At 37.8% G+C, this 16,616-nt stretch overlaps 1 protein-coding gene and 1 long non-coding RNA gene across 2 annotated transcripts in view; one reads left to right on the top strand and one right to left on the bottom strand.

The window, feature by feature from the left end:
* Window positions 1–11,466, top strand: part of LOC138762035 (uncharacterized) — a 28,022-nt gene extending 16,556 nt beyond the window's left edge. Inside the window, exons 2-3 of the long non-coding RNA XR_011356727.1 lie at window positions 9,866–10,025; window positions 10,510–11,466. This is a non-coding gene — a long non-coding RNA (uncharacterized lncRNA). The remainder of the gene's footprint in view (window positions 1–9,865; window positions 10,026–10,509) is intronic.
* A 1,410-nt stretch (window positions 11,467–12,876) lies between these two features.
* LOC138762464 (inactive dipeptidyl peptidase 10-like) overlaps window positions 12,877–16,616 on the bottom strand; it is a 497,046-nt gene continuing 493,306 nt past the window's right edge. Inside the window, exons 23-24 of the mRNA XM_069936223.1 lie at window positions 14,646–14,719; window positions 12,877–13,654 (exon numbers count right to left, since the gene is read on the bottom strand). Coding sequence (XP_069792324.1) covers window positions 13,517–13,654; window positions 14,646–14,719 — 212 coding nt within the window. The 3' untranslated portion in view covers window positions 12,877–13,516. The remainder of the gene's footprint in view (window positions 13,655–14,645; window positions 14,720–16,616) is intronic.

The raw sequence follows: 16,616 nt of genomic DNA, 5'->3' as shown, positions 1-16,616 counted from the left end.
GAGGCTAGATGGAATGAAGATTTATAGTTTCAAAAGGCACCAGTCGTTTAAAACAAGATATAGAATTACAAATTGTCGTTAATCTTTGGAATTCGGTAGGCCAGAGTTGTGAATGATATTTAAAGTGGAGGTAGATACATTTTTGAAAGATTGGTGAATTTAGCTCTGGATCTGGCAACGAGGAGTTGAGGGTCCATATAAATCAGCCATGATGACTTTGAATGATGGGGCAGACTTGATGGGCTCTTATTTTCTATTCCTGCTCCTATTTTCTTACATAATCTTACATTTGGGGATTCGCTTGTTTCCGACATTCACACCTGCACATTACCACATTCAGAGCCAAGTCATTTGAACTTCTCCTCCAGTCTTGGACAAAGCCATATGAGCAGTGGGCTAGTACAACTGTTCTGAGCAGGGGGATAAATGCCCTTCATGTTTTCACTGGCATAACTTGACCTCTTTCATTTGTATAGTTTCACACCTAGTCATGCAATTCCCAATATTTGGCATGATGAATGATAAACAGTCAAAACAATGTCCTAAATTGAAAGCATAAATTAGTGTTTCACTTGATAGGAATGTTTTATTTATATTTGTCCTTAACGAGATATGTAAAATAATCTCATAAACAACATTTTGCAAGTTTTCCAATTATGGTATTGTGTACCTTTGGGAAATGGATTTTCCCAAGGACTCTCATTAAAAATGTTCGATTGTAAAGTTTTTAGATAGTTTTTTATGATTATTTTGATCTAGTTGTAGGGATTAAGTGGGCTGACATTCACATTCAGCTTCATTTCCAAATTTATTATTCATGGCTGAAATCAGCATTGTAAATAACATGTAATTTTGTCACATATTTTAATAATGCAATTAAGAGAAATAGAATTATTAATTTTCTGAGGTGAGTAGTAGTTTTATTCTGAATTTCAATCATTAATCCAACTAAGGGTTCACACTGACACAAACTAGAGGTACCTGATTTGTGTGCGTGATTTCCAATGTAAGGATGACATAAGGGAATGTTTTTAATCCACTTTACTCATAGTGAAAAAGATCAAACATCCCTGGGAAAAAAAATCTTATCTTTTATTCTGATCTTTTTTTTTCATCTTAATTGTGTAACTTTCAATGCATTGGATACATATCCTGATTTCCACAGTTAATTCTCTAGGAAGAGCATGGCCGATTTTCAAATCTATTGTAAATTTTGTAGTAAACTTGTAAATTGTGTGAGAGTATTTTGAGAGGAATAGAAAGTCTACCTTACCGAAAGAGAACTATGGTATTTATTTTTGAAATTGAAAATAACCTTGCAGTGAATTTATATTTTATTGCTTTATTAGAGATGTTGTTGCCCCTTGGATCTGATGCATCAGCTTGGTTGTATTTCAAATACTAATCAAACTTGATGGTATATTATATTCTTCTGTTATGTGTTTGTGGCACAGAGTTTAGATGAAGAATGCATGAGATTTGGGTCTTTCATATTTCACACATCTTGGAAGCTCTGCACAGAATACATATTCCACAGGTCTATATCTTTGGTGTAATAGAACAGATAATTGAATACTTATAATGCTCTGAGCCCAAAGTGTGGGCAGCATATCAAATTTAATTATAAATGTAATAATTAGATTATAATAGATATAACATTGAACTCTGTACCTAATAATTAGACTTCAATAGATATAACATTGAACTTTGTACAATAAAAATATTGTTGGACAAAGACATAATCTATCATTTTACTTAACTAAACATGACAAGTCAATGTGATTTACAGTCGATTAAATCATTAACCTTAGCTTATTAAATAAGTTGAAGGCCTGTGCAGACATTCTTTATAGTTCATGAGGATTAACTTTTTAGCAGATGTATAATTGTTTATGGATTATATTTTTTTAATAAAATTGAAGAGAATATTTACTCCAAAGCTGTATAGAATGTTTTCCCTCTATTTTTTTTTGGAACTTGGGTGTTGCTGGTAAACTAGCTTTTATTGACTTTCCATACGTCTATATGGAGGTGATGATGAGCTGCCTTCTTCAACCAAACAGATCTTCAGGTGAAGGTATTCACTCAGGGCTGGTGGTAGGGAGTTCCAGCATTTAAAAAACAAAGGACTGAAATTAGGATAGTGTGCAACTTGCAGAGGAACTTGCTGCTGGTGGTGTATCCTGCCCTTTTCCTGTGGGTATGGGAGGTGTTGTAAGTAAGTACAAGGTATTTTGTAGGTAGTATACACTGCAGCTACTGTGTACTGATGAAGGAAATGTTGGGTGATGAAAGGGAACTGAGCAGGCTGCTTTGCCCTGGAAGGCATCAAGATTCTTGAGTCTTGTTGGAGCTGCATTCATCCTACAAGTACAGAGTACTCTATCCCACTCCTGACCTGTCTTGGTAAGAACATCTCCACAATCTATATCAGTACTGGAACACCACAGGGCTGCATTCTTAGCCCCCTACTCCACTCACTTTACCTCTATGACTGTGTGGCTTAGTCTGGCAATAACACTATCTACAAATTTGCCGATAATACCATGGTAGTGGGTTGTATAAAGATAGGTGATGTGTCATCATACAGGAGGGAGATTGAAAGCTTGGCTGAATGGTGCACCAACAACAACCTTGCACTCAATGCCACCAAAACTAAAGAGCTGATTGTTGACTTCAAGGAAGGTAAAACCAGAGGTCTACAATCCAGTGATCATTCGGGGATCAGAGGTGGAGAGGGTGAGCGAATTAAGGTCTTGGGAGTTACTATCTTTGAGGATCTTTCCAAGATCCAACACACTAATGGCATTGTGAAGAAAGCACGTCAGCGCCTCTGCGTGCTCAGGAGTTTGCAGAGGTTTAGTATGACACCAGAAACTGGCAAATTTCTACAGATGTGTGGTGGACATCACAGGCAAAACCCTCCCCACTATCGAGAACGTCTACAGGGAACATTGCTGTCGGAAAGCAGCAGCAATCATCAAGGATCCACACCACTCAGCACACACTCTGTTCTTGTTGCTGCCATCAGGAAAGAGATACAGGTGCCTCAAGACTCGCACCACCAGGTTCAGGAATAGCTGCTCCCCCTCCACCATCAGACTCCTCAACAACAAACTCAATCAGGGACTCATTTAAGGACTCTTATTTGTGCACTTATTTTTTTATTCTCTCTGTTTTGCACAGTTCATTAAATTTTGACATATCTTTACTTGTTTACATGTATAAGCTGTGTACAGTTTTTTTGCTCTACCATTAAGTGGTAATTCTGCCTCACCCGCTGAAAACAAATCTCAGGGTTGTGTATGTTGTCACGTATGTAATCTGACAATAAATCTGAAAACTGAAATTTGTCAGTTGTGGAAACTCTCAGGGAAGTCAGGAAATTAGTTAATTAGTACAGAATACCCTGCCTCTCACCTGCTTTTGTATCTATTCCAAGATGTGGTTGGTTGAGGTTTGGATGACTCCCAAGGATGTTCATGATGTACATAACAATGGTAGCACCAGTGAATCTTAATTGACAGATTATGTTGTGTTTGTATTGTTTTTGGGAGATAAATTGGGGCAGGTTTTTTAGTGTAGGTCACATACCAACACTTTAAAGCAGATTTCATTAAAAATACTGGAGCTCTGCTCATGCTAGACATGTCGGCCCCAGAGTCTTTGCAAAACTTTGGAGAGTGCCCAAGAGACTTCACTAATTGATTGTTGTTTACAAAAAGGCAACAGGGGAAAGAACTTGTCGGAGCCGCTGACTATCTGGAGTGGAACCTGCTATTCTAGGAGGGTCATGTGGTTTTTGCAAGCAGAGAGATTCAAACAGGTTTTCTCTCAGAGAGAGAAACCGCTTTCAGGTGGCCACAATACCCGACTGTAAAGCCGCCTATTGTACTCCAATGTGGCTGTCGGGTGGCCACCTGAAAGTGGAGAACCTGGCCAGGAGGAGCATTTACCTAATCCTCCTCCTGTCAGTATAATCTCCGGCTCCGAGAATCCCCCGTTGCACCTGAAAGCAGCAGTGGGACTACGGCCACAGTCCACAGGAGCCGGCATTCGCTCGGACACGGCTCTCCTTCAGCCAGCATGTTCAGGTGACAGAAAGGCATCTTCTCCGTGGCCACCTGAGCATCCCAGCTGCACTCCGCTAGCCACGTCTGTCAGCACATTATCTGCATCTGAGCACCTGAAAGCGGCTAGAGAGAGAGACAGACAGAATTCAGTCCTGAAGTTATACAGTCAGTAGCAGCAGCTGGGACTGGAACAGAACAAGCTGCCACGGTTGTGGAAAACCCCATTTGGAAGACTGGTTGTGAGTGCTAAGTTCAGACTGGTGAAAACCCTTGTGGTTCATGCAAGAAGAGAGGACTGGCTGTCTGATGTTTCACTTAAAATATGAGAAACAAAAAGGAACTCACTGGTGACCTGAAATAAAGAGGTTATCATCTGGAGAACCCTGAGGGGGCAAGTTTTGTCGGGAAGACCCTGAAGTGGCTGATTAAAAAAGAATCAATTGTGGGTGTCCAGCGAACAACAAATCTCTCTCTGAAAACCGACAAGAACCTTCCTGAGTGGTAACCATTTACCTTTCAAGCACTAAAGCCTGGTGAACTTTATAAATGTTAAATTCTGTGCACAGTATAAAAATTGCCTGCAACCAGTGAACTTGGAGGACTGAGAAATGAGATTGGACTGTGAATCAAATAATTTTGCTTAACTTACACACACATTACATACACGTGTGCTTAGAATTAGAAGGGGGTTAAGTTAGGTTAGTTAAGACAATGGTGATAAGTTAAAAAGTGTGATTTTGTTTTCACGTTTAAAGATAATTAAAAGCAACTTTTGTTTAAGTAACCATTTGTCTTGGTAAATATCTGTTGCTGCTGGGTTTTGGGGTCCTCTGGGCTCATAACATAACAGTTGATGGTTGAACTGTCTTGTTGGAGATGGGCACATTTTTGAAGTGTGATTGTGACTTGCTGCTCCTCGCCCCATGCATGAATGTTGTCCAGATCTTGATACATAAAGGCAATGACTGCATCTTTTGCAGAGAAGTTGTAAATGGAATTTGTTCAGTCTTCATTGAGCGCAGTGTCATGAACACTTATCTGAGGAATTTGTTTTGGAAGAGAAAAGGAACTCATTTTGACTAGTATACTGTACATGGAGTTCGTCACCTTTTTGTAGTGAAATTGTATCTACAGGGTAGCTGGCTGTTCAGCCAAATGTTTCAGGGTAGTATAAACACATGACATAGACAGATCAACAATCTTGCCCTCAATGTCACCAAAACCAAGGAGCTGATTGTTGACTTCTTGATGATTGCTGCTGCTTTTTGATGGCAGTGTTCCTTGTAGATGTTCTCAATAGTGGGGAGGGTTTTACTTGAGATGGCCTGCACTGTGTCCACTACCCTTTGAGGGCTTTACACTCAGAGGTGTTGGTGGCCCTATACCAGACTGTGATGCAGCTGGTCAGCACACTTTCCACTACACATGTCGAAGTTTGCCTGTTGAAATTTTCCTAGGTTTTCGATGTCATACCAAACTTACACAAACTCCTGAGGAAGTAGAGGTGCTGACTTTCGTATGTTGGATCCAGGGAAGGTCCTCTGAAATAATGATTCCTAGGATTTTAAAATTGCTCATCCTCTCCACCTCTGATCCCCAATAACTGTATCATATACCTCCAGTTTTCTCCTCCTGAAGTCCACAATAAGCTCCTAGGTTTTTGTGACATTGAATGCAAAGTTGTTAGTTGACCATTCAGCAAAGTTTTTAAATCACTGACCTGTATACTGATACATTCCCCCTTTTTATACAAGCTACCACCATGGTATCATCGGCAAATTTGTTGATGGTGTTATTGTTGACCGAATTACACAGTCATGGTGTAAAATGAGTAGGATAGGGGGCTAAGACCACAGTTCTGTGGTGCTTCAATACTGGAGGAAATGTTCTGCACTTTCTCCTAATTAAGTATGCATCTATTATAAAATTGTTTCCAAATTTCTCTGTGGCATCACTCCTTCCCTTTATTGTGAGGAGCCCTAGTTTTATACAATTTACATTATTTTCTCCATTTCTGTCTCTTCATGATTGCATTATCTATTCTTCAAGATTAACAGTCCTACCTTCACAGGATACAGACTCAGCAGGTCTCAGAGACTGAGGGAGAAGGTTCTCAGAAATTGGAGATTGATATTGATGCCATCTGGTTTTAGACTACCGAAATGGAAAAAAGTTCTCCCTCAGTTGAATAAAGACATAGCTTTTAAGAAATTTGACTATCCATTTATCCATATTGTCAAAAATAACTCTTAATATTTATTGAATTGCCTTTTTTTTTGGTAGAACTCCTGCAATATTTTGTTATGTAACAGATAAAGTAGTTTTTCAGGTTGTACATCTGCAAATATCACATTTTTATTACTTTTTGTGGTGTCATAAACATGTTCTTTTGGAGCATGTTTACAGTTCCACTGAATCTGTGACACATTCACCCTGGACTTTACCATGGATAATCATTGAAGAAAAAATGGAAACTTAAAATATAATGTAAATACAGTCTTTACTGTCATTGCTCTTTCAAAATTGCTGAGCATTTCAATACATAACTGTTTTGAAAGGGTGCCCTTCAATCCTGAAGTTGTGCCGCCTTCTCCTAGACCCTTCTACCATAGAAAACAACTTTGCCACATCTGTCCAGGCCTTTCAACATTCAAAATGCTTCTATGAGGTCTCCCCTCATTCTTTTGAACTTCATGGAGGACAGTCCAAGAGCAATCAAACATTCCTCGTATGTTCATCCTTCATTACAGGAATTATTCTTGTGAATCTTTTCTGAAACCTCTCCAATGCCAGCACATCCTTTCTTAAATAAGGAGCCCAAAACTGAACCCTGTACTTCAAGTGAGGCCTCATCTCTGCCTTATAAAGCTCAACATCACACCCTGATCTTCTATCTTATTCCTCAAGATAGAAATGCCAACATTATATTCACCTTCTTCACCACTGACTCAACTTGGAAATTAACCTTTAGGATATCCTGCATGAGGACTCCCAAGTCCCATTGCACGACCAAATTTTGATCCTTTTCCCCATCCAAATAATAGTCTGCCCTTCTTTCAACCAAAGTGTATGACCACACTCTATCCAACATTACCACCTCTTTCCCATTCTTCCTGATCTATCTAATCGCTCTGCAGCTTCTTAAGCCCCTTTCCACTGGCATGCCAGTTAATTGCTGTGCATTATCCCAGAATAGGAAGCCCTTTGTGCCATTTACACTGGGCCACGCTTAATTGGGACACAACTCATCCCCAGGGATTGGAATGTTGTACTTTCAACTGGAAACAGGTGACTTTCTTCTGTTCCTCTTCCACTGGTTTTATCAGCACGTCGGCATCAATTGATGCTGGAGATATGAGTAGGGATCGAGGTGGTTAATCCCTGGCTTGAAGTGATATAATTTGACGCTGGTTTCTTTTTCCACTGGTCCCAGTCCCAGTCCCAGTTAATTCCTGGGACAAGGTACCAGTAGAAAAGCATCACCTCACACTTCGCCAGATTGAAGCCCATCTGCTACTTTTCTGCCTAACTCTGCATCCTGTCTCTATCCTCTTGTTACCTTTGACAACCTTCAGCTCCATCCACAACTCCTCCATCCTTTGTATCATCTGCAGACTTACTGACTCATCCTTTTGCCTTGTCATCCAGGTCATTTATAAAAATCACCAAGAGCAGGCGTCCCAGAACAGATCCCTGTGGCACTCCACTGCTCTCTGCTTTCTTCCTACAAGACAATTTTTTATCCACAGCCAAAGTGACCCTGATCCCTTTGCCAAATTACGTTCTGGATGAGTCTCGTCAAATTCTTGCTAAACTCCATTAGATCACATCTACCAGCCTATCTTCATTGATTTCTTTTGTTACCCCCCTCAAATAAAACTCATTTAGATTCCTGAGGCATGACAAAGCCATGCTAACTTCACAAAGCTATGCTGACTGTCCTTGAGTAGTTTGTACTTCTCCAAATGCTCATAGATCCTATACTGGTCTATGATTCCCAGGATTCTCCCCATTACCTTTTCTAAACAAGGCAACTGCATTTGATGGTTTGGGCTGGATTGGGGGTGGGGGGGTGGAGGGAGCTGGCTGCTTGTGGGCAAGGGTTGGGTTTGGGGGCTTCAGGGTCTCAGGGAATTCTCTTTTGACTGAAAGCACTTCATTTAACTTTCTGCTAATATATCTCTGTCTTATGCCTGAATGAAATGAATTTTGTGTAATATTGCATTTTTGAACCGGGGCGGACTCGAAAGGCCAACATGGCCTGTTTCCGCTCCATAAATGGTTATATGGTTAAAAGGGGCTTTTGTTTCCTCCTTACCACCTGCCTCTCCATCTACCTTTGCATCATCAGCTTAGCCACCAAGCCATTTATTCGGCATTCTGATTAACATGTAGTGTGATCAATAACCACAAGCAGACTCTAAGCAAGTGATTAAAGGCTTCAATAACCCGAAACCAGGCACATCTTTACATTCTGCTGGCCTGGATCCAAGGCTGATATGGAGGGAGGAAACTAGGGCTATCAGCCTTTATTGGGAATCTTATGGGGAGAGGTTACAGGGTCAGAGGCAGGTCAGTCTGTACAGTGTAGTGAGGTCACCTCCTGAATTACCGTGTTCCACCACACAAGCGAGGTAAAGAGAAATGGAACATCACTCATAAACCCCTTGCCAGCCAGAATAGAATCCCTTTACTTCCCACTCTCTGTTCCTGCCAATCAGTCAATCCTCCCCAGCATTTTAATTCAGGCACCTGCTTACTCATACCTTGAAGAAGGGTTCCGGTTCAAAACATCGGTTATATATCTCTACCTCCCATGGACGCTGCAAGACTGGCTGAGTTCTGTTTTTTTTTTCCACCCTTAAAAGTGACATTTTAAAAATTAAGTGTTTTTAAATTTAAAAAATCCAACTATTTATAAGCAATGTAATTATGAGGAAATATGCAATAATCAACGTGGCCACTATTTCCTGGTAGCAGTAGGCTACTAATTCTCATACTCGCCACCATTTTTGTCGGAGTGTAAATTGATTCGTGTAGTTAGGGAGTGCTCAAAATCTGTCAGGAATTAACATTTTGACCCTTATCATGTGGAGTCTGCTACTGATCAGCGGCTATTTCCATGCTCATGCCTTGACCAAGTCCTAGGATGGATCTATCTATTGGTATTTCTCAGCAAAAACAAGGTAATAAATATTTCTGTACGTTTTCTTACATCATACCTTTTCTTGAACTTTGTTTATTTGGTTTAACAGGAAATATATCACCAGAGAACTTGGGCTAATAATGTGCTAAAACTGTTTTAGTGTCATTACTTTGTCATTGTGCCAGTGGCAAAGTAATGACACATTTGAAGTGAAGTGTACTAGAAATCTAAATTCTGCTCTCAGGTAAATCTTTCTTTGCATGATGCACTGATACTGTTCAGGCAGATATAATCATCCTTAGATTGCTCATTGGATGTTAATTTAATCTATTCTGTGACTATATTCACTGCCAAAGAAAACCTATTAAACAAATCATAACTGTTTTTAATTATTGCTGAGCAGTTAACTAATGCTGAAAAAATATCATTGTTAACCTCTCAAGATTGCATTTATATATGGAATGGCATTAAATAATTAAAACTATTTTTCTATGACTATGTACAATGGTATATTTTTGCTTTAATCATATTTTTCTGTTCCATTGTTTTGCTTTCTATAAAATAATTGATGGTTATGGTAAATTCTTAACTACTACTTCCTGAGATGTTGTCAGAAACAATTCTCCATTTTGCTTTGATGCCACAGGTCCCAATAGGTAAGGCCATCTGTGGAAAACAACCTGCAAAATCTGTCATGGACAGCTGCAAGCACTACCCTTTCACAACTAATTGTGGCCTTGGAAATGGATGGTAGATTTTACTGTATTAAGAGTGCCACTTCGAACAAAATCTTTAAATGTTCTGAGGTAAGCGAATAGATGAAAAAAGTATAAATATATTGTCATTATATGTGGGGTCTCATTAGCAATATTTGAAATGTTTGTACATTTGTTGACAAAACAAGGTTTAAACCAGTTTATGATCTTTAATTTTTTTGTAGTTGCTGTATTAAATAGAAACTGGTGTTGGTGCTGCGCAAAAGGAGGTGTAAGGTGCTCCTTCTGTCCGATAGTCTACAAGTCACCCTTGGACAAGGTGTAGTACCTGTTTAGCCTCCCAATCAGAGTCACGTGAAGCCATGGATTGCAGATAGTGGATGGTTTTTATAAGCAGATTCTACAAATTGGAATTTAAGGTTATAAATCTAAAAATGCTGGGCAGATGAATCTGCTGATCAATGGCCAGGGTTACCCATCCAGTATGGACTCTGCAACTGAAAAAGGCAATGGGAAATAATTTTAGTATTTTTTCCTTGTATGATCATGAACTCAACATTGACTATGGTCTCAGCTCAAAGATGGAGCCTTCACTGAAGGAAAACAGGGGAAGCGACAACTACAATTCGGAGGGTCAGAGATTGTGACAGATGAAGAGACATAATCGTTCACGCTGAATGGCAAGGGACCTGAATAAATGAAGTAAATAGAGACAGAAATTTACATCAATCTCAACATAATTTTGATGGTTTCATTTGTTTCATATTTACCTTCTGATATATCAACATTAAAAATAACCCAGCAGTGAACCTCTGTTGTGAGTGAGGAAACATGTTTGGTAGGTCTCAAAGGTAAGGACTCTGGACACAGTTTTGAGGGGAAGTATTTTATTTACAGAAAGAAAGTGTGGGAAATGGTAACTGATGTGCATGCATGCGTGCACAGACACACACACAGTTTACAGCAGCTGGGGAAAAAAATAGCAGACAATTAATAACGAACATGGGGAAACTAGGGTGGGAACAAAATACACACACACAACACACACACACACACACACACACACACACACACACACACACACACACACAATGAACTGGTTCATACAATGATCAAGGAAAAATCACTACTTTGCCCTATCACCCCTTGACTCAGTGCAGGCTCAGCTACAAGGGTCACTAAATGCTCCAAACCCTTTTAACAGTGCACATCTTAACAAAAGTTTCTCTAGCACCCTTCCACTGCGGGAGAGTGCAGTCCAGGTAATTTACATGCGACCATCAGCAAGGTGTACACTAATGGGTGAGTTGGAAGCAAACCTTGATTGGCAGCTGGTGTGTCCTCCGACCAGGTAGGGGGGGGCAGTGCTGTCACTTGACAGCCACAACCCTTCCCAATGCAACCTCTTATGTGGTTTTATTTGAATTGCTTAATTCAAAGCAATCAATAATTTTAATATTTTCAAGTAAGGTACTCGACTTAACAAAAAGACTGTAAAGTTCTGCCATGTTGGTTTATTTTACTTCATCATTTTTTTAAAATTTTAGGTCAAAGTGCAATGTTACCTGATATCATAAAACTTTCAAATGTATTTTTGGCTATATCTATTTTCTCTGTGGCCCTTTGTTGAACAACTGCTTTTTCTTGGTGGGTGAATTTAATAGTACTAGAATACCATGTCAGTTAGGAACCTTTTCTGACCAAGATATGAGATTATTTGCTAATTTATTTCTATTCATGCCTTTCACTATGTCTTGCTATTCAAATAACTGTAACATAAATATATTGACATAACTATATGGAAAGCAATGTCAGCAGTTTTAAATAACACATTTTTAAATGTCAACAAAATACACATCAAATCATTAGTAGTATTTTATTTTCGTGTAACTCAGTAATAATGTCCAATATCCTACTTCAGTCTTCATTCTTGAAAAATATTGTACCAGGCAATGTAGTCGTCTAAAAATGTCAACTTTCAAAGTGTATTCCTTCCGCAAGCTTTTGAATCACAACAAAATATCACACTTGGCTTGGTTGAAGGAAGGAGAATAATATGACTGGCAATTGATTTGGTTTGCCAACAACATAAAATAAAATACTTTTTTTTTGTAAAAGCTTTTGTAAAAACTATTTATATTCTACATATTTACACATGTAAAATTAGCATCACGAAAGATGTGAAGAATTGTTTTAATTTTTTAGAATGGTGTTTTGTTTAGTATGAAAAGTCCCAATGTTCTGAAAGAGTTTGGCCACATGATGGCACAATTGCAATGATTGAGGTGATGGAATGCAACATATCATGAACATTTAATGTGAATTTGTGGCTTGAAAATTGTTGATTACTTTGAGGTACTGAAATATAGTTTAAGATAGATTCCTCAGGAATTATTTCCATCCTGACTCCACAGTAGGATATGCTGGAAAGACCAAAGTTTATAATTCTTAGTGACAGTTAATGCAGTGTTTGAAATTAAAATTCCTATGATGCCACTTTCAATCTTGTTACATTGATGCAGTTTTTTGACTGGATCAAATTGGAAGATGCACTAAGAATAATAGAATATTGAAAAGATTTTAATGATGACTCATTGAAATGTTATCTATTTGATTGTTGTTCCTTTGGGGAAAATCAAATGGATGAAGGCTATTAAGGTTTAATGATTATATCTTATAGAACCAGATGTGGTAAATAAGCCCAAATTACCACAACCTTGTTGCAGAGTAAGGAGTCACTCATGTCTTTACGATTGTGGCAATAAACATAGGTGTATTTGGGCAGTGTGGCTCGTGGGCTGGAAAGGCCTGTTACTACGCTGTATCTCTAAATTAAAACTTGAGTCATCTTTGGTCAGATGAAAACCTGATATTTGATGTTAAAAGCATTAGATTGTAAAATAAAAATATGTATTTTAACAATTAAAACTTTCTAATGAAGTAATTGTGTAATAAGTGACAAAATCTGATAGAAAATACCACAATTATTTTGGCAAAGACATTCTGCCTTTAAAGAGAATTGTATAAATTCTGTTTATTTCACATGATATAATGAGATGCAAGGGAACTTGAATGGTTTTAAATATTGCAAATTACAATGATTGACAAAAGGATGCACATCATAGTTTTAGGCCACGTTTTTGTGCCAAGTGATAGTACAAAATTACAAATAAAATAAACATGTGCATTTTGAATGTTTGTTCCTACTTCAATTATTATTAACACATACAGCAGTGAGGCCAAATAAACACACATGCATAAAAGCTGTCGGTGTAAGTGACATTTGCACAATTGAAATTCTGCTTCTTCAAATTGTACTAACAGGTTGATGGACTCCCAAAACAGTTTTACTGTTCTTCTGCACAGAACATTGGACCTGGCACATCAATTTCCAGTCTTTTTTGCTAGATTCATAATCTCTAATGTGCTGTTCCTGTAAATTTCTTGCAGCTGCCCTGCTACTTCCATGTTTCCACTGACAGTGGTGTTTAATGCTGGGGTTTGAGTGTTCCAGACTGTTAGTTTGTCTTTATAAAGATATTTAGAGTTTACTTTATTACTGTTTAACATTGTTCTTGATTTTATTCATCTTCTTCTGGTTCTTTCTGTAATATAGGCATTTCTTGCTTGAGGCACTCTCTGAAAAAGTTGAGGATTGCACTGTACATATAACGTTTGCTTTTTTCATCTGTAAAAAAATGGCCTTCATCTGGGTAGATCTATAAAATGAGTAAAAGAATATGGTAAGACATAATGAAATTTTTAACATTAATAAATGATGATACTTTGTTACCAATGAAACAATACATAGATATTAGAATGATTTGCATTTACTAAGGACATTCTGTCAATTTAACACATTTCAGATATATAAGTGACAATTAGAATAAAATCAATTTGATAATTTGATGCAACAATATGTGATGGTCAGAAAACGAGCGTTCTTCAAAATTTCTGAAGTAAAAAATATTTGACAACAAAAAATAGTGAAAGTATTGCTTTTTTCCAGCATAAATGTACATGTAAGGTTAAGTAAACTGTGCTGAAAATGTACATTTGCTGTAAAAAAACATTAAATTTGATAACAAAATAAAAACTGGTTCTTGTTAACCATTCATCAAAGTAGATTGTAACAAATCTAATAAAATGGCTTTTTAAGTAAACAGATTTAAGAATATTTCCTGTGTCCACTTCTTACATAGACTAACACTGCACCTGCTTCATATTTGTCACTCAAAATTAAAGTAGAAATAAATTATGAGACTTTTTGTGTGTTAAAAATATTAATCCTGTGTACTTGAACATTATTATCAATTATCTTGGTCAGTTCTCAACTCATCATCAGATGCTGTTCGACCAATGTTTTGTACTTGAGTTGTATCAAGACTTGTAGCCTATGGATTACATTGGCTAATTCAAAGAATGTTGTATCAAATCATGAATTGTTTCTCCATCCAAAGGTCTATTACTGACTGCTTTATTTTCATGTTCCCTGCTTGTAAAGCTGTTAGTAGGTTACATCATCAAACATAATTAGTTTTAATGTTATTACTGAAATTAAATGAAATAAAGGTGACAATATCATTATGGTCTAAGGGCTCAAAGAGGAATAAAGTGACGTTTCATTGCAATGTTTAAAATAATTAAGTAGCTCCAGTGACCAAAATAATTAGTGTTAAAGTACAATGTAAAGTATTATAAATATAATACCTGCATACTGTAATTTCTTTCAGCTTTCACCAAGTGTTGTATCAGCTCTGCTGTGTGCTGAAAATGTACATTTGCTGTAAAAAAAAAACATTAAATTTGATAACAAAATAAAAACTGGTTCTTGTTAACCATTCATCAAAGTAGATTGTAACAAATCTAATAAAATGGCTTTTTAAGTGAATCCAATTTAATCACACATATATTTTTAAATGTTATTGAATTATCAAGGTCATTAAGGCAGGTACAAATCAATTGATTTTAAAGAGTTTATCTTTCAATTTCCTAGCTGTTTTAAAATGAATCATGTTGGTGTGGAGCCAGGAGAGTGAGGGGATAATTGCTGGGAAAACTGTAAGTAGCAAAATGCTTTTGAATTTTTATTTTAAATTGTCGGGTAGGGGACTACTGCGCAGATACATGATGTCAGTCAGTCGGGTGGCAGATTTAAAAAGGGACGGTAGCTTACCTTCTTTTCAGCTGGTTTTAGAACCATTAAGAGTTAAACAGTTAAGTAATTTATTGCTGTTAAGTGTTGGGGCATTGTGACAATTGTCTAGGGCTGCACAGTAATTGTCTTGATAGACTTAAGGTTACATAAAAGGAGGAACAGTCCTGGCAGTGACCAGAGATGGAGTGGCTCAGGGACAGAGAAATTGTGCCTTTGTTGTGGAGAGCTACTTGCTTGAAACGGGGGAGGTCAGACCAGGTAAGGAAGTTTATCGCAAGTTAATGGAGTAAGCTAGGGCTATAGATTGCTCCAGCTGTGGGATATGGGAGATCTGGGATGGTATACTTGTCCCAAAAGACCACATCTGCAGAAAGTGCTCTCAGCTCAGGCTAATTACAAGAGTTTGACAGCTGGAGTTGGATGAACTGTGAATTATTCAGGAGGCTGAGGCAGTAAGAGTTACAGGGAAATCATCACCCCAGATAGCTGGAAGACACGGGTAGAATACCCCTGTGGATGTTCCCACTGTTTTGGATACTGTTGGTGGGGATGATCTACCAAGGACAAGTCAAGGTGATCAAGTCTCTGGCACCATTTCTACTGATGTAAATACACAGGCCCCCTCCTTGAGTCTTGCCAGATGCAGAAGCATCTTTTCTTGTCCTGAATGGATAAGGCCATCTAGCTGGATAGCTGAATCTGGAATGGAGTCCTGATGCCATGTTTCTGTAATCACCAAGTACACCAGCCCTGCAATTCTCTGGTTCAGATGAGGCCTTTGGTAATCCATTAACATCTCTTAAAGTTTCAATTGTAGGATTGTCTTTAAGTCCCTACAGACATTTTGCTCTGTGTTAACTAGTTCCTCTAAAACCTTTTGTGCTGTTTCAAGTGCATTTCAGCTTGCAAATTTCCTTCCCCTTATACTTGAAGTCAATGTGATCACTATCTTGATTATGTAAAGGACTTCTAACATACAGGAATGTATGTATAGATTGGTATGTGCAATACTTTTCTTGATTATCCTTTTAAAATGCATGCAGTACAGAAGGATAATTGAGGCAAAGACCTGATAATTTTTTTAAATTTTAATTAACACTAATTAATTAAATAATGTTGATTTTTTTTTGCAATAATTTTATTAAACCATCCAAAACAACAACGTAACATTGCTTGACCATAAAACATTTGACTTTGCATGGAAGACTGCCATAAAATAAGAGATGATAATGAATAACCTTGATGCATAACGCAGAGTAAAACATCTGTGTATTTCATTCCTTGGATTTTTATCACTTGCACGTGGTACCCCTTTATTCAAAAAGGGCAATACTAGTGATAATCATGTCCACTAGGAGTCGAAGATGAGTTGTTGTCGCTAGGAGTAGATTCAAAATGGATACCTCCATGAGGTTGTGAGTGAGTAGCTAAGAAAGAACAGTTGTTATAAAATAAACGTCGCATGGTACCAGGAGTGGGCTGAGTGAGATCAGTCGATAGCAGCAGAAATCATGGCGAATGTA

Source organism: Narcine bancroftii, chromosome 4 (assembly GCF_036971445.1).
Source record: "Narcine bancroftii isolate sNarBan1 chromosome 4, sNarBan1.hap1, whole genome shotgun sequence".
In the NCBI taxonomy this organism is placed as follows: domain Eukaryota; kingdom Metazoa; phylum Chordata; class Chondrichthyes; order Torpediniformes; family Narcinidae; genus Narcine; species Narcine bancroftii.
Note: the sequence above shows the minus strand (reverse complement) of the source record. Positions and strands in the feature narration are given on the sequence as shown.